Below are 26480 nucleotides of genomic sequence, written 5' to 3'. Positions count from 1 at the left end.
TAATAGCAGCCGCCAGCTTTACCCTCTTGTTTCCTAGGAATGAGGTAAAGAGTTCTGGTCTTCCACTTGGATGTGTTGCCTCAGCACAGACCCAAAGCAACAGAACAAGTCAACTGTGGGCTGAAAGCTCTAAAACTGTGGGCCAAATATACCTTTTCTCTTTATGAGTTTACTATTTCAGATAATGGAAAGATGACTGACACAATTAGATCACACATTACAATGACAAAATAGAGAAAATGTAGCGGTATGGAAAGTTCACCTTAAACTTGAGGCAGGGTGGTCAGGGAAGGCATGAGCAGCATGGTTAAACTTGAGCAAAGGAAGTGAGGGGCCAAGCTACACAGAGTCGTGGAGTTGAAAGGGTTGGGGAGCTTGGGACAGACAGGCAGTTAGCTCAGAGGTCCTGAGGCAGATGCACAGTCTCCAGGAACCTAATTCAGGGATAGTGAGTAGGACGAGGTGTCAAGAACTGAGGGAGAGAAGCAGGAGGCAATGTTAGAGAAGACTAGGCCAGCAATGTCCTTCTAGGCTACCACATGACTTTTGCTTGCACTGAATAGGGTCACACTGGAATTGTAAGCAAAGGAGTAGATTGTATTGCCTAATGCTTTACAATGATCATCCTGGTGTCTGTGTTGACAATTTGATGTCAATAGGATGATTATTTTTCTAGTTCCATTTGCCTGCAAATTTCATGATGTCATTTTTTTTAATGGCTGAGTAATACTCCATTGTGTAAATGTACCACATTTTCTTTATACATTCATTGGTTGAGGGGCATCTAGGTTGTTTCCAGTTTCTGGCTATTATAAATAAAGCTGCAGTGAACATAGCTGAGCAAGTGTCCTTGTGGTAGGATGGAGTGTTCTCTTGAGTATATGCCCAAGAGTGGTATCACTGGATTTTATGGTAGATGGATTCACAATTTTCTGAGGAACCGCCATATTGATTTCATTAGTCAGCCTTTGGTGTTTTGAGTTAGGTCTTCACTACGTATCTCAGGCCAGTCCCAACTTGTTATGATGCCCAAGCTTATCTGGAACCCTTGATCCCCTTGCATCAGCTTCTCAAGTGCTGGGATTATTGTCTTGTGCCACCCTACCTGGGAAGGAGCAATCTTTCAGTTGTGTGGTTCAAGCTCACAGGGAGACAATAGAGGCAACTTCTGCCTGGAGTAAATGAGAGGGCAGAAAGTGGAGACAGCGTTTCTTGATTCTTGAAAGGTGTTTTGTTATAGTTAAGCACTAAGTGAACGGGAAAGCAAGCAGAGTCGAGTGTCTTTATTTTTATTGAGATGTGATAATGGATGGAGCTGAGGGGAAAGGACAGTGTGTAACTTATGTGAATTTATTACTGTGGGGGTAAATCCTACCCGGGGCGGTGGGCGGAAAATACTCTAAAACACAAAACATTGGTATCGGAGAGGTTCTCTGGAGAAATCAGAAGTCAAACTTTGGGGGCTGGAGAGGTTGTGTCAGCAGCTAAGACCTGTACCGCTCTTGTAGAGGATTTCAGTATGGCTGTCAAAACCCACAGGGCTCACAACCATTTCTGCACCCCACCCCTCGCCCCCTGGGTTACCTGTGTTCACGTGCGCATACATACACAAACACACACACACACATATAAATAGTAAAATATATTTAATTTTAAAAGCCAGACTTTTACTTACACAGATGAAACATTTTAAATAAGCATATTGTTAAGTGAGTGTCCCCCACTCCAGGCATTTTGCACGGATGAACAGAGGCTGACTAACTGCCTCGCGGCACCGGCACCACGGATACCTCTGTTGCTATGCTCCAGCCTCGGAGACATCCTTGCTGGTAGCTAAAACAACTTGCCCCGGCTACAAAGTTACTAATTAAAGAGCTTGCCGGTCCTTGGGCTTTCCTTAAGCTGTGAGTTCCCCCAGGGTTGTCGTCTTTCCTCGTTGTAACCCCACTGGGTCAGAACTTTGCAAAGAGCTACATTTGCGCATGTCAAGACGGACTGTGGGTGTCCCAAGTCCATTTCGAAGCCTCCCGGGGAAGCAATGGTGAAAAAAGGTCCACATTAGTATAGTTTTCACTGGTTATGTTAGATCTATGGAAAACACAGAACCATTTTATGAGACACCATTCCAAGGAAATCAGTATCCCGGAGTTTTAAAGTGTCCCGACTCCTGCCCTGATTCCAGGCCGCTCCATTGCTCTTTTGGCACAGCTGCTTTTCTGACGCATCAGGTAAACCTGCCCCGGGGAGAACAGTGTCAGGCAGAGGTGCGGTCACCTGGAGTTTCCCAGAGTAGAAACTTCATCCTGGGGAGGAAATCACCACCCGAGGACGTGTGTTCTCCCGTCCTCATTTCCACCTTCTTTAAGTAAGTAAGTAAGTAAATAAATAATAAATAAGCCAATCACAAAGGTTTCTACTACATTGCTGCGAGCCCAGCTTTGAGAAAGTGGAGCCGGGTGATGGGACAAGTAGCCAGGCCACTCCAGCCCCAGTAAAAGCAGCAACAACTTAGCTGCCTAGGAGCCGGAAGGCTCCCGGACTTCCCAGCTGGAACTCCGAGGACCCTCTGCTCTGCTTCGGAAGGGGGTCGGGACCAGGACCGAGCTTCGCGGAGCCCACCATCGCGGCCCGAGGGGCGCTGCTGAGTGGGGCACAAAGCAAAGCCGTGGCGCCTGCCTTCTGTGGCCGCGGGCACTGGGTCGCCCCGTCACCCCAGGTGAGTAAGGGGGTTACAGGGGGCCTGGAGGAGAGGGCTGAGTTGCCGTTGCGCACCCTGGCGGCTGCTTGGGGACCCAGCCTCCCCCACAGCCCAGTTGGTCGCCGCCGGTCGCGCTGCGGAGGTCGGGGGCGGAGAGGAGGCGGTGGCCGCCCCCACCGGGAGGGGCGCCTGGAGTGCGCGAGCCGCGGCTGCAGGGACTGGCTGGCTGCAACGCTGTGGCGGCGGCGGCTGCGGGGACCCGGACTAGGACCCCAGGGACGGAGGGAGGGGGCGAGGGCCAGGCCAAGGGCAGCGGGACCAGTGGAGAGAGCTGCGGCTTCAAAGAAAGATGAGCTGGTGAGTGGGCGCCCTGGGCGCAGATTTTTTTTTTTTTTTTTTTTTTTTTTTTTTTTTTTTTTTTAATGCTTCCCTTGCAGACTGTGGGGACAAAAGCCCGGGCAGGGGTCCGCAGAGCCCGAACCGTACAACCCTAGGGTACTCTGTCCCTCATTGTGCATGACGATGTGGGGACGAGGGCTCGTGGGGAAGGGGTGCCCAGTAAGGGTGACGGTTCCAGAGTGGTTGTGGCGAAAAGGCTGGATTTAATTAAGGGTCCCGAAGGCAACTTTCGCAGAAACTCTAGATTGCTTAGGCAGAGATCTGGATCCCGGAGAAGGAGAAGGTCCACAGCTGGATCCTGAGGATTATGGGACTCCTAGAGGACCTTTCTGAATTAGGCTTCTAGCTGTACTTTGTTTCCAGAGTGAGGCGGCAGAGTGAGCCTCCGGACCGAGATTCTCACCAGGAGCCTTTGATTGCGATCCAACCATAGTTTCCCTAAACGTAGATGGTGTGGTAGTCTCTTTGCCCTTAGTGATGGCAGCTGCAAGTCCTGGAATCATTTCGACCCTCTGTTTCACTAGCTCCCTACACGGCAGGGAGCAGCTGAACTGTTCTTGGTGGTGTGCTCAGTAACTTTGCCCTAGCTATCAGCACTGAAGCACCAAGGACCTCACCAACTCCCGCCACCGCCAGGAAATTAAAAGGCTGACGGGCTGTCCCTTCCCGGATTGGGATTTCCTGTTTGAAAAAAAGCTTTACAAGTCCAACCTTCTTCCAGCGGTTCCTCTTTTACCTTTCTCACTTAAAAGAGGGGGAGACTCCTGCAGCCTTTTATGTGGACAGGCTAGGGCTGGAAATTCTTTAGCCCGGCCCAGCCCTCTTCCCTGGAAGTCTTCCTTTTGTGGTTCTGAAATATCTCAAGAGTTCTAGGACGCACAGCTAGTCATAGCTAGTCGCAGCTGTGAGGGGTCTAGAAGAGACATAAAATGTGGAGTCCGTTAGTATAAATATTTGCCAGCCACATTTCCCTCCATGTGTAAGTTACAGATGTAAATTTTCAACTATGATCTTCTAACTAAGCTTCCAACGTGAGCTTAATTTGGACGTTTGAGATTTTTTTTTTCCTCCTCTGGGCTTCAAACGCCTGAATTTAGCTGGGAGGCTCCAAATATGGTTCACAGTTCCATAGGGTTAAACTTTTGCCCTTGGAGCACTTGGATTCTTTGTTCCTGGTAGGATAGCAACAGAGTAGTTGGATGAGGGATAAATAAACCTTTAGAGTAGCCCACTATTTTAACAGAATATGCCTGGTGCGATTGGCTTCAATTGTGTAAATATTTGTTTGAATAAAGAGCTAGGATTCTCAGAAAAGTAACAGTTGTGACTTTCGAGGTTCCTTTTTCCCATCTTGACTTAGTTGTTTAAAAGGTTTTTATTTATTTTTTTCCTGGTAAATTTATTGTGGGATTTAAACATTACATATAATTAAGAAACTGAACAATGTCTCCCAACCTTGACAAAGGCCTTTAAAAGGGAAGAGAGTTGAGTTTTTGCTTTTAGCTAATGTAGCTTTTACTCCTGAGGCAGGGAAGTTTGCAAATCCTAGCTCTCTCCCCAACGGTCAAATGAGATGTTTGGTTAAGAGCAGTCATCATGGAAGTCAATTTTCAGGCTTCAATCCGATTCCCTGCAGCTGGCAGCTGCTGTTCTTTGGGGGTAAGAATGACTACAGAGATGTCTGCTGGTTACTTTTGGGGCAAGCCAGAAAAGCTAGATAAGAAGGTGAGTGAAGATTTAACTCATCTCTCCAACAACTCTGGCCAAAGTTGACCACTAGCTGCATTCCCAGGAGAGGGAAGAAAAAGCCAAAGTTGATTTGATCAAACTCTGCTTTTCACTACTTCTGTCAGCATTGAAGGCTCTAAGCATGATGGGTTGTGGAGTATAATGAAGAAATCTCGTCAGGACTCTTGATTAGTTTTGCATAATTTTTATTATGGTTAGGGTTGTGGTTATGGTAGTTGATCTTACAGGATGCTACATTTCAGCCACTGGCAGAGATGTAGTCCCACAGGTGACAGGGAAAGACAGGAGCCTTTATACATTTTCCAAGAACACTTATGCTTTATAATGTGTCACTAAATCTCTCAATAGTAATGATTAGATGTGGGGATGCCAGCCATTTGAAACACAAGCATCTTCTAAGTGATGTCTTCTGTCTTACAGCCCTGTAATGTATTTTAGCAGTAGTTCTCAGGAGGAGGAGGTGGCATCCAGTCCGAAGGGAATACTGGCATAGTGTATTTTGGTTATCACAGCAGAGGGTAGGAAAATGCAATCAGTGCAGTGAATAGAGATCTGGGATGCCATTAAATATCCTGCAATGTCTAGAACACACAGAGAACTATCCGGCCCAAGCCCTATTCTAGAGCATTTCCCTGGGTCAGCCAGATGTTAGCAAATTAGGGATTTAATTTAATTTGGATCCTCACAAAATTTACTTAACACTTGTTGCTCAACACAGACCATGTCCTCAAAGCCTTTACACCTGCAGTGACTCCTCCTGTCCCCGGCATTAAGAGCCTTAATACACTGTAGGGATGAAGGAACTTGCTAGGTTTTCTTGATGCTTTTGAATTGGCTTAAAGTTGAGTTGGAGCACAAGGGACCTGGGTGTCACTAAGTTCAGTTCTCATTTCATAGGTGATATGCATTTAAAAGGCTGGTAAGACCTTGAGTGAGGGGAAGACACAGCTCTAGTTAGAACCTGCGATTAGAGAATTTAATAATTGATATTTAGGCAAGCCAGATTTAAAAATAAAGAAACAATAACAAACTAAAAAAACAAAAACAAAACAAAAAAAACCCAAAAACAAAACAAAACAAAAACCCCAAAACGTGGACTTGACCCTTTGTGAGAGTTTAGCAATACCATTCCTCACGAGAAAATGTATTCCTGGATGAGGGCAGTGATGTAAGCCTTGGTGACTATGGAGCATATGCCTGGGTGTGTGTGACCTGTGACACCACTTCTGAGGCCTGCACTATCTTTTCTGTGTCAAAGTGAGCAACAGATGGTCCCACAGACATAGCAGATGCTGCCTTTGAATGCAGGTACAAAACAGAGCATCTGAGGTTTCCCTCCTTTGCTCTCTGCTCTATGTATTAGGATCAGAGCACATGAATGGATAGGGTTATCTTAGACAGAAGGGAGAGGGAGAAGCCTCCTGAGCATGAAGGGAAAAAGATGCCTGGCATCTATGGAAATGAGCTAGCTTTGGAGTAGTTGGTGAGTGGGTGGGTAGGTGGGAGAGATCCATAAACTGATGAGTGGGTATATACAGTGCATTCAATTACATCAAACTCAGATTAGAAATCTGAAGACGATTCAAGCTTGACTATTTGGGGCAAGTTGGGCAAAATAATTCCTGGAGTAAAAGGAACCTTAGAAATCTTACCAGGCTGGCATGTAGCTCAGTTGGTAATATGCTTGCCTAGCAGGCATGAAGCCCTAGGTTTGGTTCCCAGATAGAAGCAGGGGTGGTGGTAATTATAGTCATATCTGGTGGTAGAAGCCAGAGGATCAGGAGTTCAGGGTCATACCTGAACATAGCAAGCTTAAAGGTAGCCTGGGCCAAAACAGACCCTATCACAAACAAACAAACAAAACACTTAAGGTCTTATTTGCAGCTTGGTAGGTTCCCACCTGTAATCTCAGGATTAAAGAGGCGGAGGTAGGAGGCTTGCTTTGAGTTCAAGGCCAGCCTGGCTTATTGTCTTAGTTACTGTTCCATTATTGTGAAGAGATGCCATGACCACAACTACTGTTATAAAAGAAAGCATTTAATTAGGGGGCTTGCCTGCAGTTTCAGGGGGTTAGTCCATCATCATGGTGGGAAACTGGTAGGCATGGCACTGGAGCAGTAGGTGAGAGCTTTACATCCTGATCTACAGGCAGAAGGCAGAGAGAGAGAGAGAGAGACAGAGAGAGAGAGAGAGAGAGAGAGAGGGAGGGAGGGAGGGAGGGAGGGAGGGAGGGAGGGAGGGAGGGAGGGGGAGGGGGAGGGAGAGAGAGAGAGAGACCAAGCTTGGTTGGCATGGGCTTTTGAAACCTCAAAGTCCACCCTCAGCCACACACTTCCTTCACCAAGGCTCCATTTCCTAATCATTCCTAGCAGTTCATCAACTGGGAACCAATATGTATGAGCCTATGGGGGCCATTTGCATTCACATCACTGGAGTTATATAGCAAGTACTAGATCAGAGCTAGGCAGGGTGAGACTCTTTCTCAAAAGACAGAATTTACTTATCTGAAACCATTGCCCAAGACTTGCACATGAATTGGTTGTGACACCACAGAAGAAACTTTCTGACTTCTGCTTCACATCATACCTTGCACCGTATAGTTTCTACTACTATTCCATCTGTTTTCCTAGTGATAAAGAAACTGGTAGTAATACAAGGCTGTTGTTAATTTCTTGTTAGAATTTAACAGGTATGATATTACTGAGTGGCTCCATTTCTAGAATGAAATGACCTCAAGGAGTTTCTTTCATCTGTTGTTAGTCGTATGCTGCTTTGCTTCTGGGAAAGGGCTCATTCTGTAGCTCAGACTGGCTTGGAACCTACTTTGAACCCCAGGCTTACCTCAAACTCCCTATGATACTGAAATCACAGGCATGAACTGCCCTGCTTATCTTCAGTGAGATTTGGGGTATCAGAGAAGTTGTACCAGTATGGCCTTCTCAGCTACAAATGGTAACACCCACTAACTAGTTTACATTCCTAGGGTTAGACATTAGACCCGTGGTTATGGATTCAAGTCCTGGGTGCTAAGTGGTCCTTCTGATCCTCATATCTGGGAGGTTTGGTTGATACAGGAAAGGTTTTGGGGTGCCTTTCCCTGGGGGGGAGGTGAGAGCGCCACATACTTTTAAGGCATGGTCTTATGTTGGCAACTTGCCAAGAGGTGCATCTCAAAGGGAAGCATATGGAAACATTTAGGAATAACTCTGAATGGACAGACTCTCTGGAGATCTGCCCCCTGCAGGCTCTTCACTAGAGGGAGGTAGCAACCCTTTTCTTCTCCCCATCCATCCGGTCATTCTTGTTACCTCCTTCCCCAGCAGTGATATCCTGCCACGCTAGGGATAGGAAACTTTAATAATTAAAACAAGAAATGGCGGAAAATATTTCCTAGGATTTGAAGAATGTGTCTCTTGTCCTTTGAAAATAAAAAAAGCCAAAGAGGGTAGTTCACATTTTCAAATCCCTTCAGCATAAAGTTTACTAAGCAAGATTTTGTGTCTGTCTCATTCAGGAAATTAATCTTCCAGGGGTTAATTTGCAAAATAGATATGTCTATGACATTTAGGGATGCTTCTTACACATCACTGAAAAACAGCTATGTGTTGTATCAACTTTAAAGGCAAGATTTTTAAAGCATTCTGGCAATCAGTGGTCAGGGAAAGAAACCCGAGAGAAAAAATCATCACATGGAGGTGTGGGAATGCCAAGGCCTTCAGAAGCTTCATGGGGAAAAAAAAGATAAATATAACACCAGATAATGGGCCAAACTATATAGATGGCTTTAATACATGTAAGAACTATTTCTGAAATGTGCACAGTAGATTTTATTAGATGAAGTGTGTTTCCTTATCTGTACAAGCCAGTATTTAGTATTGCTACCATAAGCAGGGTCAGCGTTTTCTAAGACCTACTGCTGTACAGGTCAGTACAAGCTGGTGTTTATCATCTTAGAATGATTATTTGCATACTGCTAGTGACTTCTCCAGATTGGCAGTGTGATTGATGAATTAGCCTATCAAATAACGAAATGGGGGAAGTTACCTGCAGATAAAAATGATGGAAACCAGCTCCTTCATTCTTTTGACCAACTCAGCCCCAGTGTGAACAGCCAAGAGGTATTCAAAAGGGTCGGAAAGAGGTGTCTGGCTGCCACACTGCTTGCATCATTGCTGAAGTGGGTTTTAAAAAACAACTTAAGATTTATTAAGGAAATTGCAAGACATAGGAATGCAGACAAAATGTGCCTTGCGTACGATGCCGAATCAGCTTCTATGCTATACTGCATTAACACAATTCTGACCAGAACTCACCGTGTTGTGCCGAGATGATTTCCCATGCCCTTGGCATGCTGTGGGGAGCAGAGCCCGCGAAAGCTTTGCCCACTTAGGTAGCCGCTATCTTATCACTAAAACATGCCTGTGTTCTGTGGTCATTTCCACTTCCTGCATTATGTAACAGGCACTCCTGGGGGATTTAACCAGTAACCTTTGGGAGTACAGAACCTTGGGGCGCAAGGAATGTCTAGTTCACTCTCAGCATTTCAAACATTGGCAAACCTCTGCTTCAACAAGATGGGGACAGCTGAACGACTCAGTCCCTATATTATTCCTCTTAGTTGGTGGACACGGAAAGAGGACCGACCTCCTGGCTCGAGTGCATGTCCTTGGCAAGCTGTCCAGTGTTCTTTGTACTGGATTAGCCATTATAATAAAAATAACATCTGAAAGTAACCATTTCCTTTATTAGGTCTTCTGGGTAGAGTTATAAAAAAAACAGCATTGAGGGCCTGGAGAGATGGCTCAGCAGTTAAGAACACTTGGCGACTTTCTGGACAACCAAGTACCCACATCCCAGTACCCATAGCAACTGGTTCACATCTGTCCTAACTCCAGCTCCAGGGGTTCTGACACCCTCTTCTGGTTTTCTTAATCATGTGCACACCACGTGTCTTAGATAGTCTCTCCCCCCCCACTCCCTTCTCTCTCTCTCTCTCTCTCTCTCTCTCTCTCTCTCTCTCTCTCTCTCTCTCACACACACACACACACACACACACACACACACACACACACACACACACGTAAAAATAAAAGGTTTTGAAGAAAACATCGCTGATTAAAAGTAAATTGAACTTAGTCAATTGTTTACTGATCTTTATAGAGTTAGGGTTTCCCCCTTTCTTACAGTGAGGGGTCTAAAGGCAGGTTGTAAAAGAGAAAAAAATGGGTGTCCTACAACATCTACTCAGCATAGTCAACAGTTAAAGTAATGACGAAATTACATCACCAGTGTAACTTTTTGCTGTGTAGTGTCATTGTGAGCCTCACAGTGATTTTTCTTTTCTGAAAAAAAATTAACTAAGGGGGTTGAGGTTGGGGAAGGGTGAGGTGTATGGGTGTCTGCTTGTCATGGTGTGCATACGGAAGCCAGGAAATAACTCTGAAACTGTTCTCTGCTCTCTCTTTTCAACTTGGCTGCAGGGACTTTTACCCACTGAGCTCTGTCACTGGCCCATAGGGTGACATTTTGCTCAGCTGACCTCTTGCATGCTGGTGTCAAATAAGATTAAATTCCCTTGTGATGTGGGTCTGGCTGTATGTGTGATGTTCTCAGAGATGAAGTCAACTATTTTTGTATTTCCCAAAATGCGTCTCTACTATTAAGAAGAACACAATCATCCTTCTAAAGCTCATCTACCTCAGTCCTTGAGGGAAAACATGTGGCAGTGTAGCTCAGTGGTAGAACATTGGTGAGCATGCTTAAAACAAGCCTTAGATCTGATCTCTCAGCCCAGGGGTAGGTTGGCATTAAAAACATTCCAACTGTGGAAGACATCACTGATTTCCATTTGTTTCTTCTCCTAGAATCTACTTATTCTCTGACCAGATCATAATATTGGGTAAATTTTAGTCTGGGGAATGTTATTTGGAAAAATCAAATATTATTCTTAAGGGGGTGTATTTCAATCATTGGGGCTGGGGGCAACAAAGGCTTGATGGGAAGGTCGCCATGGATACAACTGTCAGTTGAAGTCCATAGACATGGCAAGGTATGTCGTAGGATGTCTATGTCATCCGAGGTTCATGTGCTTTCTTGAAAGTAGCTTCGATTGCAAGGGATCAGACTGGAGGGCAAGAGTACAGCCTGTACACAGTGATGGCCTCTCTCTCCAGTTAACACCCCAGGGCTCTCCACCTCTCTAGTGTCACCTTCCCAGGGTGATCACACAATGGAGGAGGATTTGTCTGGGTTCATGGGGGACTCGGCCAAAATCACCTAAACCCAGGATGAATTGTACCCATGAGCAGGAAGACGTAACTTTTGGAGATGTTTGATTTCATCTGGATAAATGTTAGAAATCCTTCTCTTGGATGAAATCGGTTTGGGGTTTCAGTTGAAAAACCCTAAAAATACGGGTCTGTGGCTTCCTACCCAAAGAAGAGCCCCATCTTCTGAGAAGGAATAACAGGATTTCATTGGTTTATTATGCCTATTTATTTCTCTGGGTGAGGAGTTGGGGGAGGGTATGCAAGTGTAATGTCATACATGTAGGAGGTCTCTTCCTACCCTGCGGCCTTGGAGAGCAAGTTCTTAGACTTGCCAGTGAGTGCCATTATCCACTGGACCATCTTGTCAGCCCAAGGAAGAGAATTTAAAAATCTACAAAGCATATCAACCCCTTTCTTAGCATAAATAGGCTAACTTTTTGGCAGTTTCTGTGGATATTTGTACATTTTAATTATCTAAAGCAATGGATTTTATTATTGTTTTTTAAAACGTATATTTTGTGTGTGTGGTGTGCTGTTTGTGATATATTGTATGTGTGGCAAACATATGTGTTTGTGTGTGTACTTGTCTGTGGAAAATAAAGATCAACATCATCTTAAATTGCTCTCTACTTTTGGATCCACTGAACCTGGCTGGAACTCATCTGTTCAACTAGGTTTTCTGCACAGTGAGCTGCAGGAACCCACTGTGTTCATCCCCTACCCCTATCAGTCGGGATGCAGAATTACACCACTGACCAGCTTTCACATGGATGCTGGGATCTGAAGAGTAAGCACTTTACCATACCAACTGAACAATCTCCCTAGCTCCTGTCTGTTTTCATTTTCATGATGTAGTCCAGGCTCCCCTATGGAGCCTAGGCTGACAACAAGCTTAAGATCCTCCTGCCTCTGATTCATCACCTCCTGCTTGTGGCAATGGTTTTTATTTGGGCACAGATGTTGCTGGAATCTAGGTATTCTATCTAGCATCATCTTGCAAGTATCTTTAATAGAATGGCCTACTTATTTATAATCTTGACAATGCATTTGCTTTCAAATTTCTCCTGGATACTTTAAAAAGAAATCATCTTTGAAAGAGTTGGATTTAGTATAATAAGCTAGTATTCATGCAAGCTGCTGAGACCCATTCTTCTTTTGTATAGAGTAAGCCATTATAATTTATTTCAGTATAGAGATTTCATTTTTAATTACTCTGGCTCCATTATATTTATTTATATTTTATTTTATTTACCCTTTTTATTTTTATCTTTTTGGAAAAAAAATTTATTGTAGAGAATTTAAATATACACAAAACATAAAACACGTATTAAAAGTGTACTATAGTGAGAATCGGGTGTGATGGTGCACACCTTTAATCCCAGCACTCTGGAGGAAGGGGCAAGGAGATCTTTGTGAGTTTGAGGCCAGCCGGGTCTATAAAGTTGAGTTCCTGTACAGCCAGGGGTATTGCACCGAGAAACCCTGTCTTGAAAAAAACAAAAACAAAACAAAAAATATACTATGGTGAACCTGACACCTAGAGCCCAGATTGTTCATATTTGTTAATTTGGTTTCATTTGGAGACCCCATTTTCCCCCAGAGTGTGGAATGTTACAAACCATGTTCCAGACACCTAGGTTTTCATCCACATATAATTTGCACTGTAACTCTAAGCAATCTTGATTTAAAAAAAAAAAAAAAGACATATTGTAGCTTTGAAAATAAGCAATGCATCTGATTCTCAGTCAGCATTCAAATTCTGGTTGTCTCAGACATTTTTCAAGCAGATGCTTTGCTGCACGTAGGATGCAAACTATACACATCCATTGTGTTTCATTGGTATGTCTCTTGAGTCCTTAAACCTAGAATGGCTCCTTTTCATGACTGGATTTTTTTCCTCCATTATGACTGAACACATGATTTTTGTTTTGGACCTCCCTCCCCCTCCCCCCATACCTTCCAGTGTTCTTGAATTAAGTGAATGCATTTTTGTGGTGAGATTTTGTTGCTATTGTTTTTGAGATATCTCACTCTGTAGACCCCGATGGCCTTCAATTTATGACCCTCCTGCCTCAGCCTTCCTTGCTGGGATTACAGGTGTGTGCTGCCATAAGTGGTCTTTAGTGTTTTTAATAGAGCATTCTTTTGGGCAAGATTGTTCAGCAGGGAAAGATTGTTTAGCAGGGAAACCTTTACCAAGTTGTCCTCTGACTTCCCCATGCAGTAGCAGCTTGTGGAATGTGCACCACCCCAGCACATCCTGCTTGGACGCACACAAACAGCAACAACCAAAAGAACATTCCTTTGTTCCTTGTGATTTCTATAATGAAAGACAACATACTTCTAATTTGAATAGTCTTGAACTTGAATTTATTATACAGTTCCCATTGAGTGCATATTGTCTTTCCACATATTGCTAAAACTTCTTTAAGAACTGTTTAAACACACATGGGAGTCTAATTAATGAAACGTCCGTCTTGATAATTTAGGTAAAACTTGGCATTTTGCCAGTGGGAGGGAACTTCAGTGACCCCCCCCCCTCCTTTCTGAGGCTGAATCTGCTTTCTGCCCTCCTCCCCCACTACAAAGACTTATCACAGGGAACAGCAGCCAAATTCCACAGATAGTCTAAAGAATGTTGTGAAGTTCCTGCAGACAAGCATTTTATTGAAGAGACTAGCACAAAAACTCTTTAAAAAAAAAAAGAAAATCCCATAACTGGCGTTGCAGCCCTTTGACTTGGTCTTCTAAGCTCTCAAGCGTTCCCAGGAATTGATAAACGACAACAATCCAGACTAGCTTCTGATCCGGGAAAGGGCCTTACTTGAAGTACGGACATTTGCTCTTGACTGTGATGCTGGTAGACACTTAGGGCACCATCTGCTGTGTTTATGACAGCGTTTAGTACAACTAGGCACCCAGAGGGAGCTGGAAGGAGTGGTAGCCTGAGGCTAGACTCCTTTCTGGTGACTAGAAGGAACTGAACTTTCCTTTTCCCTTGGGGCCTGGTTTTTTCTATCTCTAATCAGTGTTATCATCATCTCCCATATCTCTCCATGCCTTTCTCTTCCTTGTAGAGTCAGGTGGGATCTTTTTCTCTTCCCTTAGTGATCATTCTTCTTTTAGATGGCTTTAGAAAATGATAAAGTTAAGGCAAAAGAAAGAAACTCCGTAGTCAATGTTCTGAGATGTCACCTGAGCATTCTGACCCCTGGTGGCCCCAACTCTTCTAAACATTGGCTATGCCTAAGGATGCTTCAAGTCTGGCTTCAGAAGCATCATCTCTGCATGTTACAACAAAGGCTTTGTGTATTTTAAGCTGCTGTGGATATGTGGACAATGAGTTCTTGTGTGTATGTGTGTACATGCTAAGGTTTGCAGCTGTCTGTTGTAATAGGTACAGTCTTCTAGAGTAAAACAAGATCTTTGTTCACTCATTAAAAATAACCCCCCTCCCCCACTTGGAACTGCTTTTCTTGGATCTTTGTGAGACAAAGAAGCCTCTTCTTTGGAGATCATCAGCTTACCTATGTGAGTCTAGTGATTAACAGTTATTTTGCCCAAACAGTTAGATCCTTGAGCAAAGAATGTGATACAAAGGGGAAGGGTTGGAATCCATTTGTTGAAGAAAACAGAACAATAAGAGTACTAGGCAGGACAGAGGTGACACATGCCTCTAATCCCAGCACTCAGGAGGCAGAGGCAGGCAAACCTCTGTGTTTGAGGCCAGCCTAGTTTACAGAGTGAGTTCCAGGACAGCCAGGGTGTTGTTCAACTCTTAGATGGTCTTTTAATAAAAATCGAGAGCCAGATACTAGGGTGAAAGCTGAAAGATCAGAGAAGCAGAATAAGCCACAGCCAACCTCACCTCTTCAACTCCTCAGACAGTCCGGTTTCCACAAATTCTCAGACTGAAAGCCTCTGAGTCCTCATCTGAAAGGGTCTCAGCTGAACTGCTTTAGTTCCTGTTTCTTCACCCCTTATATACCATTCTCCACCCTGCCGTCAATTCCTGGGATTAAAGGGATGTGTGCTTCCTAGTACTGGGATTAAAGGTTTGTGCCACCACTACCTGGCTCTGTTCCCAGTGTGGCCTTGAACTCATAGAGATCCAGATGGGTCTCTGCCTCCTGAGTGATAGGATTAAGGGTGTGTGCCACCACTGTCTTGGCTCTATGTCTAATCTAGTGACTGGCTCTGTCCTCTGATCCTCAGGCAGGTTTATTAGGGTAGACAATGTATCACTACATCAGGGCTACACAGAGAAACACTGTCTTCAAAACCAAAGAGAGAGGGAGAGAGAGAGAGAGAGAGAGAGAGAGAGAGAGAGAGAGAGAGAGAGAGAGAGAGAGATTGTCTACTAACACATTTTTTTTTTATCCTTTGTCCTGGGATATAAAATCATGATCATGGAGGAGGAGTTTGAAGGAATAGGGAAAGCCGGAATGAGTGAGCCAGATATTGGTTGTAGTATTAAGGCAACTCCACATAGTTAAAAGGGAGGTTTATTTTGTGGGGTAACTTACAAGCAAAGGGATAGGTTACAGGGTCCGGGAAGGGTGTAGCGCAGTCCAGCAGTGTTCTCTGGAAAACTCTGCTTGCTTTACCTCCAGCGTCCAGGATCCAGGAACCAAGAGAGCCAGCACATCCGGATCTTGGGTCTTAAGGGCTCCTGTCTCGGCCCCAGTTACCGAAGCCTCAATGGGGGGGGGGGGGGGGAGTACTTCCAGGTTGAAGCTGGAACAGCTACCCACTACAGAGGAGGAGTTTGAAGGAATAGAGATTAGAAAGCCAGAATGAGTGAGAAGCAAAGCCAGGTCCTGTAGAGACTGAGACAACAATGGGAAGGTCCAGGCTCCCCCTGTGGTAGAGACAGGGCAGCTACCAGGAGAGAGGGCCTGGCCCTGTTTGCTGGAGAGCTGGGGAGTAGGGGTGGGAGGGGGAGGGCGTTTACAGATGGCTGGGGGGACATGTGGAGAGGTGAGGCTTGTTTTCAGAGATGGAGAAGTCTGAGAAGGGTTCAGGGTCAAGATTAATTATTTGTAAAGTAGGAATGCTTGTTTGCAGTAGGGGAACTGAGAAGACCAGAGGCTTAATGGAGAACAAGGGATGTTAGGCAGGTTCTGCATTCGGAAAAGGGAACTAGGGGAGGGAGGCAGTGTTTGTCCCTGAGGCTTCTAATTAGTCCACTCATCCTCACGTTTTTTTTTGATGTCATCAGGAGAAAGACAGGGAGGCTTCTCTCTCTCTCTCTCTCTCTCTCTCTCTCTCTCTCTCTCTCTCTCTCTCTCTCTCTCTCGTTCCCCCTTATAAAGCATAGGTCCTGTGTTTAAAATAGATTTCCCAGCTTTTCCCTTGAGTCCTCTCAAAGTATCCCCCCAGGCCCTATCCACTGCCACTGGTTGCCACAGAAATACCCCACGGAACTCCTGTGAGGAATGACATGGCTTCTGAGGGACTTCTTAACTGGCCCTGAATTCAATTACATGTCATCAATACACGCTTTAATCCCAACAGTGCCATATCGTAAACATCGGCGCTGACAGTTAATCCTGCCTGTGGACCACCAGCGTGCTGGAGAGCCCCAGATACCAGGCACCAACCACTGCCTACCACAAAACAGAGAAGCAGCCCCCACCCCACCGCCAGCTCCAGAGCTCGAGCAGGACACAGTGTGGACTCAAGCCATCATATTAGGGACATTTTAGCCTACACCTTGCAGACTTTTACCGTTGGCTTTCCTAAAGTTGCTTCTGTTCACCAATAGCACGGCACGGTTTCCGCTTCTCTATAGTTACCTTTGTGGCATTTCTGGGGCTAATTCCTGTTGTACTGGGTGATCCTCAGAAGTGTTTATACACAGCCATGTAAAAAGACGTGCCACTACTGTGTATCATAGGAGTCCTCCAAAGTCACTTACTTGGGTAGAACCAGCTGGATGGATGGTTGCACCTGTCAGCCAGACGTGAAGTCCTCTTCTGTAGCTCAGTGCAGTAAGCACTTTGTTTTAAAAAGTGTGGCTTTCCAGGTGTGCCTTCTTTCGCTGAAAACGACAATCCACACAGCCCTGGTGATGGCCATGTTGTAACTTCACTATTGGACAGCTACGGTTTGAGTAAGATGATCTTCATTGTCATCCGGTGTGAACGGAACCAGAGCACTCGCTTAAAAACAGTTTAAACCATACCGCAGAGAAGCGACTCTCTGAAGAAATGTTTAACAACCTTCCTTCAGAATGCTTGCTGAAGTAATTTTTTTCCTCCAGGGGAAAAAGTGCTGTGATTTTTCTGTAACATCTTTCAAAAGACTGCGTCCTGACTTTCTAGCGTTTTTTCTGATTGACAATAAGATGAATGTGTGTTTTAGGTGGAAAAATAACAAGGGAACTGGAAGGATTAAATTTATGGCTCGGAAAGTAAATGCAAACGTTCCAACACACATTAGCTTCTTTCCTGTTTAGACTTCCCCGAGTTGTCCTTGCTCTCAGATGGGCACCAGATGCATTCTTTCCTGCTCACAGACCTTCTGTGGCTATGTATAGAGGGGTGCGTGGAACCGTCACATCCTTTGGGCCTGTTTTGCTTTCCCAGTAACACAAGGCAGGGATCTCACAGTTTCACCGAGACCTGGTCTTTGTTCACATAAAATGTTCAGGAAACCCCAAATAAACACAGCAGCACTGAACGTAAAGACGGCTGTAAACCCAGGATTTTCTCCAGCTCTTTTCGTACGTGTTTGCTGCCTCTCTGCTTTCTCTTGCTTGTACTGCTTTGGCGAGGTCCGCTTGCAGCCTCTTTGTCTTCTTCTCCCACTGGCCCAGCTCCGCCTCTTCTTTCCTTAAACCCAACTGCAGTCTCGGATGCATTGTGCCTGCAGTCATATCCTCAATGGCTTGGGGAATTACTCAACACTGGGGTTCCCACTGGGTCTCTACCCCTGCCTCTAAGGCCCTTGCCCACCCCCTGCCCCCCCCCCCATTTCAAGTGCATTCCTGATTACCGGCCTGCAGTGCCTACATATTTCCAATTTCTAGGCCTCTGTTCATGGGATCACACCTCACATGAAGAGTGGCCTGGAAGTAGGAAAGGAGAGTGGTGTCTACAGCTATTGTTCCTCGTGGAGTTAGACATACCACCTGTTGGGCTGATTTCCTTTAGGGTTGAGTTGGTATTCAGGTCCAAGTGATACTAAGTTCAGGTAAATACACATATGTATTCAGCTAGGCAGACCAATTCCGTTTCAAGGAAAATGAGTGAATTACATATCTGTATCTGATGATACATCTTTGAAATTAATGTATTTGTTATTTTTCGTCCCTGAGACAGAATACCGGACAGGAATCCACTGAGGGAACGGTGGGTGTGTTTTGGCCTGCTGTTTGAGGGGATACCATCCATCATAGCAAGGAAAGCATGGCATAGGAATGAGAAACTGCTGGTCCCATTTATCTGTGGCTGGGAAGCAGTGAACCAGCAGTGGGGTACCCCCAAATCTTTTCCACAGTGATATACTTCCTCTACCTCCTAAAGTCTCTACAACCATCCCAAACGGAGCCACTTCTGGTGAATGTGTGTTCAAACACACCAGAATCTGATCAAGTTAAAAACAAGATGGTGTCGGTGGGGGGGCGGCGGGGGGGGGTGTGCACACCTTTCATCTCAGCAGGAGGCAGAGGCAGGTGGATCTCCGTGAGTTCAGGCCAGCCTGGTCTGCAAAGCGAGTTCCAGGACAGCCAAGGCTGTTGCACAGAGAAATCCTGTCTTGAAAAACAAAAACAAAACAAACAAACAAAAAAAAAAAACAAGACAAACAAAACAAAACCAAGATAGTACTGCATTCTAATATTTTTATGCCAGATTATTGTCAAGAAGTCAAAATACATACAGTGTAAGTTGATATGGAATCACTAGTAATATTACCCCTCCAGATAAAATCAGTGGTAACTTTTGGTGTGGGGTTTTTCAGTCTATTGCTCCTGCTATGGGAAGAGGGTAAGCACTGGGGGCAAAAGATGCTGCTTTTATGGGGAATAACTGTGCAACAGCAAGAAGTATAAGATTTGGAATATGCATGAAGAACAATGCTGATTGGCTTTGTTGACAGCTGCAATGGAGAAGGAGAAGAGACAGAGACCATGATGACTCTCCAAATTTTCACCTGAGTACTGTAAGAAAACTATCAGCTGTGCACGTTATATGCACAGGAGGTACCTGTGTTTATAATCAGGGTTTATGGATGTATCTATGAAAACTAACTACACTCATTGAATATCTTAATGCATATTATGTGACTATACTTTATAGTATAAAATATACTTTAAATGATTGCACATCTTTCCAAACATCCCTGGACATTTAGGTTGTTTTTTTCCTATATAATAAATAACACTGAAAGTCTTCAGGATCCATTTCTTTTCTTACTTTCTTAGTCCTGAAATAGTTAAGTTGGGAGAACTGGCCAACACATACTGAAATTTCAAATTGGCAAACCGAAAAAGACCAAGGCTCGGGGTTGTCTTACTTTCACTCCGGAGGAGGAGCGAAGTTAGCAATCTCTCAAGCCAGACTGGTATTGCCGCCAAGGTTGGAATTGGAAGGAACTGACAAGGGCATTTTGGAAAGACTGACACTGGCCACAGACAATGAAGGACTTGGTAAGAGCCAGACAGCAGGGCCACTAGGAACCAAATTTTAGGTATAACTTCAATGCTTTATGGTTTTGTTTTGTTTTTTGTTTTTTTGTTTTTTGTTTTTGGTGTTTTTTTTTTTTTTTTTTGGCTACACTTTGTACTCAGTACAAGCAAGAGAAAGCAGAGAGGTAGCAAACACATATGAAAAGAGCTGAAGAAAATACACCATTTTAGAGCTGGAGAGGTGGCTCAGTGATTAAGAGCACTGGCTGCTCTTCCAGCGGTCCTGTGTTCAATTCCCAGCAACCACATGGTAGCTCACAACCATTTGTAGTGAGATCCGGTGCCCTCTTCTGGTGTGCAATACATGTAGGCAAAACACTGTATACATAATAAATAAATAAATCTTAAAACAAAGTGCATTTTAACCTTTATCCACATAGAGCTTTGGAGGATAGTGAATCCAATGTAGAATTTCTTGAGGGAAAGACTTTAGCTCTGTATGGGCCACAACCTGTGAGTACAAAGCAGTTCCATGCTGAGTTGTTTGAGTTTGCCCAGGGAATCTGAGGCTAAGCAAAGAGAATGAAGTCTTCCCTCTATGATATGAGGATAGGCTTTATTGAAAAATGTTTTGAGGTTTTTGCCTATAGAACATGGGAGTTAGTGGGTAAATATAAGATAAAAATTCTAGACATAATCTTTTTCATCAAGCATTAGTCTCTGAGGTACCTGAGGGCTAGAGGAAAGTCTTAGCCCCTATTAACATTATTTATTACTTATTAACATTAAATTGTGTTTTTCCTTTGTTAGTATCTAAAATAGTTTCTATTACTCAGAAATATAAGCCTTTTCATTTTCAGTGCTAGTTTTAATTCAAGGATATTTTCATAGATTAAAACTTTAAGTCAATGTTTGAACTAAGACCCAAAACATATACTTATTTTTGAAAAAAATATTTACTCACAGAAGATACTATCTTACTTTGTCTCTTGAATGATGGGTGGAGTTTGATAGGTAGACCAGAAGGCTCAAAGTGTTTCTGTTAGAGAAGAAGGCTCACTACCAAGAGAGCACAACACATTAAGGGTACCAAGGGATTTGAAGAATAGAATAGTTTTAAATAGGCCACTTTGACCACATGGCATCAATCTTGGGAACACCTTTGCTCCACTATCTCTTGCCTCTTTCTGATGAGCACAGGAGCTTCCAGCTTTGCACTTAAGAAGTGAACTTCCAACTCGTCCCTCCAAAAGAACCATATGCTGGATCAGTGTGTAACATAAACCGTCTTCCTCCGTCAAGATGCAGATTTTGTTTCTTCAGGACTGAGCCAGTAATGAGTCTAGCAGAAACATCTAAAGGAAAAGCTATTGAATGATTCTTTAAGGCATAGGCAAAGTATTCAGGAAGCAGGTGATTTTCCAAAGACTAGAACACTGAGGGAAAAATTGCCTTCCTTACATACAAGCCTAATCCTTGGCCATCATTTCACAAGGGATTTGTTTCCCTCAAATACTGTTGTCATCTTGAGTTATTTTTCTTTTGTATCAAAGATACATAACCCTGATCAGTGGTCCTTATTTTTCAGCTCCTAGTAGAGTTTCATATATATACATATACATATACATATGTACTTTTTTATTTAAAACGTTCTCTTTTTTCCCTTTACAGGGTCCAGCAATATCATGGCAGAAGGTAGCAGCAAACAGAAGCAGCTGGAATTACAAAATGGTAGCTTAGAGGAAGGATTTGTGGTCCGTTCCCTGGAGATCGAGCCCCAGAACATGATGGAGAGCCTAAGCCCCCGGAAATATTCATCCAGTCTGAAGTTTAAAGCCAACGGAGACTATTCTGGCTCATATTTAACCCTCTCACAACCCGTGTCTACCAAGAGAAGCCCTTCTCCCTTGGGCGCCAGTGTCAGGAGCAGCCCCTCCTTGGCCAAAATCCAGGGAAGCAAACAATTTTGTGATGGAACTGACAAAAATGTTTCCATGAAACCTCCTACTTCGTTCCTCAGCTCTGCAGTCTCTCTTAGTGGATATCCACTCGGGAGAGCAGATTTGGATCATTATACTAGTCGGGACAGTGAGAGGTCCTCCAGGTTCTCAGAGAAGCCTCCCTATTCCAGATACAGCTCTAGGAATAAATCACATGACAACGTCTACTTTCTCGGGGGCCTGGAAGGAAGAAAAGCCTCTGGCTCGCTCCTGACCATGTGGAATGGAGGTTCCTTGAGTGGCGCTGGCTCGGCACCCGCCAGCAGATCTGGGGCAGCGAGCATGCCTTCAAGCCCCAAGCAAGCCAGGAAAATGAACCTTCAGGACAACTTGACACTTCAGCCCAGGTTAAGCAGGCACAAGGAGCCAGCCTCTGAAAACGTCAGTGTGAGAACAAGGAAGTATTCAGGGAGCAGCCTGAGTAATATGGGTGCCTACAGCCGATCGCTTCCTAGGTTGTACAAAGCCACAGACAACCAGATGCCGCCTCTCAGCCTGCCTCCGAGAAATTCCCTGGGCAATTCCAAACGAGGTCAGTTAGGGGAAAAGGATCTACCTCATAGCATAGTGGATAATGACAATTACCTTAACTTTTCTGCTCTAAGCTCAGGGGTTCCGCCCTATAAAATCTCAATGTCAGAGGGAAATCCTTACGTCAGCTCCACACTCAGTGTCCCTGCCAGCCCTCGAATGGCTCGGAAGATGCTCCTGGCCTCCACCTCCTCTGATGACTTTGACAGGGCTTCATACTCAGGGACCAGCCCGAGCCATTCCTTAATTTCTGGAGAACCAGACCGAGTGCTTGTGGCCAGGAGGAACTTCTCTTGCGGATCTATGGAGTTTGATGATTCTGATCTGGAAAGCCTAAGACAGTCCTCCGAAACTCCCCAGCCTGTCCTTCGAGAACGGAAAAGTAGCATCAGCTCTATCTCAGGCCGCGACGATCTGATGGATTATCACCGTCGGCAGAGGGAGGAGAGACTCAGGGAGCAGGAGATGGAGCGACTGGTAATCTTCCTCTTCTGACCCCACTATTCCCCTGACTTGCATCCACAGGGTTGGAGACAGACTCCCAGGGTAGATGTAGGGGTATGGAATTCCCGCATGGACCAACCAGCCACTGCTGTCCATTCCACTTCTTGCTCTCAGTCCCATGTAACTAACTCTTCCTTGGCTACTGTCTTTGGACACCTATGGGCATTTTGAAATTTACAAGCTCAGGAGAGCCAGAGCCTCATGTTTATTTAGTGTTTCTGCAGAGTTCTGGAAGCTACTTTTTCTTTTCTTTCCTCTCCTCTTCTCTCCCTCACCATCGTTTTCTTCTCCTTCTCCTTCTCCTCCTTCTCCTTCTCCTTCTCCTTCTTCTTCTTCCTCTTCCTCTTCCTCCTCCTTCTCCTCCCCTTCCTTCTCTTCTCTTCCTCCTCCTCCTCCTTTTCCTTCTTATGTGCTAGGGATTGAAAACAACCACTAGAAAAACTAATGTCTAGTTGTGAATTTTGCTGAATTTCTATCTTATGAGCTTTTCTAAGACCATGAGGAAGTGATAGTGGTACTTATGTCATTGAATTCACTGGTATGTATTTAAGACAGAAGTTGTCAGGGAGATTAATAACACAAGAATTTGTACAGCAAGTCTGAAGGGTTGCCTTGATCTCAACAACGCTCAGGTTTTTCCATACTGTTCACATAATACCAGACTCGCTTCAGCTGTGCTCTTACTTCATCCAGCACCTCCTACAAACACAAAATACACTGAGTTCACTCTCTTTTCAATTGAAAATGAGTTTATGCTTCAAAGTGAAAAAATGTTGAAAGTAAAAGGACAATGACGGAAGGAAAAATTCCTCAGCAGCCCCATTGGTAAAGGAGAACATTCAAGGGTTAATTTTCCATTCTCTTTTTGGGGCGTTTTATTTTAGAATGAGTACATGTCAGAGACTGTTTTGCTTCGCTGGTGATTAATGACCTCCTTAGTGAGAGAAGCTATGGTAGAGCTGGTTTACAAAAGTGTAGGATTATCCAAGATATTTTAATTGCTCAAAAAAGTATGTTGGAATAAGGTTTCTCAAATCACATGGAAAAATTGACTTGTGCCTACAGTACAATAAACTTTGTATTATATGGACAGAAACCATCTACACTGTGCAACATTTGTTTGACATTTCAGAACAAGAATCACATGTCAGTCAAGGTTTTGTTAAGTTTATGTTCTTCCTAACTAAGAATAGTAGATGACAACACATGCATACCCCTAGATAACTAAATGTCCCTTGTGTGTATCAGTATGACACTGTCTTTGTTGTCATCAGTCATCACTAGAGATAATCCATGATCACAAAAAAGCATTGTGCCTAGGCTCGATTCACTGACATAATTCAGAAAGCCATTCAGTTAGCAAGCAGATATCTATATATGGACACTAAAAAGTCCTGTACTGTGCTATGCAACTATTATTAATGATATCAGAGAATCAACTTTGATAATTTACTATGGAATCTGAAGAGCCTTCCCTGTGAATTTTTTCACTCTTGAGATCTTTCTGTACTTTGCATAATGACTCTTGTATCACAAGGATGGGAAAACCAATCAGGAACTTCATGTGCCTTGAGTTTCATCTTTAGCATATGTAAATGTTAGTGAATTCCTCTGGTCCTCCAGAGTCTCCAAACCTAAGGCTCCTGACAGTGCCAGTAGTGACTTTACTTGTTGCTTGTAAGGCTGGAACTCGGTAAGTCATGAACAAGATCAACTTCTAGGGAGGTCTTGATGATATTGTTAGGACTATTACCTGTAATCTCCTTTCCTTAATAATGACTTGTATTGTACAAAATGAGACCTACCACAAATGACCAGGCTGAATGCTCTTTCTATTACAAAATACCTGAGGTAGACAGCTTATAAAGAGATAAGGTCATTTTGACTTACAGTTTAGGATTCAATTGTCCCATTGTTTCTGGGTGATGTGTCATGGCAGGGAACATGGGCAGAACAAAGCTGTCCATCTCCTGGACAGGATACAGTGAAAAGAGGAAGACACCAGGTTCCCACAATCCTCTTTAAGGACACACTCCCAACAACTAGAAGTTCTCTCACTAGATTCTAGTTCTGAATTTCCACCAGTCCAAATGGCTTTAAACACATGGACCTTTGGAATGCTTAAGATTGATTCTTTTGGGGACTGGAAAGATGGCTCAGTGGTTAAGAGCATTGGCTGCTCTTCCAGAGGACCTGGGTTCAATTCCCAGTACCCACATGGCAGCTCACAACTGCCTCTAACTCCAGTTTCAATGGATCCAACACCCTCACACAAACATACATGTAGGCAAAACATCAATGCTTATAAAATAAAAATAAATTTTTTAAAAAAGATTGATTCTTTTGTGTACTAAAGAAAAAAAGTTTAGCTAATTCAGAAATGGTAGACTTTTGTCTTTTTAAATATATAAAGATATATCACCATTAGCATTAAGCCTGAAAATTACTTTTTATGGTACTAAATCTTTGCTCCAAAGGCATTTGTATAGAACACATTTTTATTGCTTTTTGTAAGCATGAGCTGAAATGCTTCAAAATTATGGTACTAAATCTTTGCTCCAAAGGCATTTACATAGAACACATTTTTATTGCTTTTTCTAAGCATGAGCTGGAATTCTTCAAAATCAGTCTCATTCCAGTGTAAACAGCTGAAATTGAGTTTTATATGAACAGTGTGCTTGTCATTTTTTATGTTGAAAAAAAAAACACTTTATGAGTAAACCATAAATATATTTCAACTTTGGGTTGGAAAAGATGGTTTAGTGAGTAAGAGCCCCTGTTCTGTAAACATGAAAAAGTAAGTTCAAATCTCTAGCACCCATGTAAAAAGCTGGGCATATATTTGCATGCTGTAACCCCAGCGTTGGGAGACAGAGACAGGTTCTGAGAACTCACTGGCCACCCAGCTGAACTGATGAGCTTCCAGTTCAGTGAGAGATATCATCTCATCAATGAGGCAGAAAACCATTGAAGAAGACAGTCAACATCCTCCCCTGACTTCCACATACTTGCTTGCATGCAACCACTTATACCATACACACATATTCCGCATACATGTATATACACAACACATAAACATACTACACACACATACATCATACATATACACGTACACCACATTCACAATAGTATACTTTCTGCCAAATGTTAACATTGTATTACTTTTCTTTATTATTATTATTGTATGTATGGTGTGTATGCATGTGTGCACATGTACCATAGTGTGTGTGTGTGTGAGTGTGTGTGTGTGTGTGTGTAGATCAGAGGACAACTTTGTAGAGTTGGTTCTTTCCTTCCATTTTTATTTGGGTTTCAGGGGTCTAATTAAGGTCACTCAGGTTTGCCACAAGTCCTTGTACCTGCTGAGCCATCTTGCCGGCTCGTATTACTTTTTTATAGACAGAATTTTCATGTATTAAAAACCAGGGAACCAACATTTGTACTTCAAACACACAATTTTCAGTTTCTATTAACTTCTGATCTTTATTACCTCCTTTCAAATTCTGGAACAATCAGGTCATAAAAAACAAAAATATGTAATTGAAATATGCTAGAGATTATAGTATATAGAGACTAAATATACACAGACTAAAGTTTTGTGTAATGTAGGCTGGTCTTGAACTCCCTATGTATCCAAAGCTTCTACCTCACAACTACTAAGATTTATTGGCACACACCACCCAGCCTGGCCTTGACTG

At 43.7% G+C, this 26480-nt stretch overlaps 1 protein-coding gene across 22 annotated transcripts in view; it reads left to right on the top strand.

Moving 5' to 3' along the window:
• Positions 1-26480, top strand: part of Phldb2 (pleckstrin homology like domain family B member 2) — a 228268-nt gene that overhangs the window by 124910 nt on the left and 76878 nt on the right. For 17 of the 22 annotated variants that reach the window (XM_076548918.1, XM_076548914.1, XM_076548911.1 and 14 more), the window contains exon 3: positions 21419-22755. In XM_076548918.1, the coding sequence (XP_076405033.1) occupies positions 21419-22755 (1337 nt within the window). Of the gene's footprint in view, positions 1-2063; positions 2366-2435; positions 2717-2897; positions 3056-21418; positions 22756-26480 lie in introns of those variants that run through there. The other 5 variants (XM_076548917.1, XM_076548916.1, XM_076548900.1 and 2 more) reach the window with 3 other exon arrangements.

The sequence above is a fragment of the Peromyscus maniculatus genome, chromosome 12 (genome assembly GCF_049852395.1).
Source record: "Peromyscus maniculatus bairdii isolate BWxNUB_F1_BW_parent chromosome 12, HU_Pman_BW_mat_3.1, whole genome shotgun sequence".
Lineage (NCBI taxonomy): Eukaryota > Metazoa > Chordata > Mammalia > Rodentia > Cricetidae > Peromyscus > Peromyscus maniculatus.
Note: the sequence above shows the minus strand (reverse complement) of the source record. Positions and strands in the feature narration are given on the sequence as shown.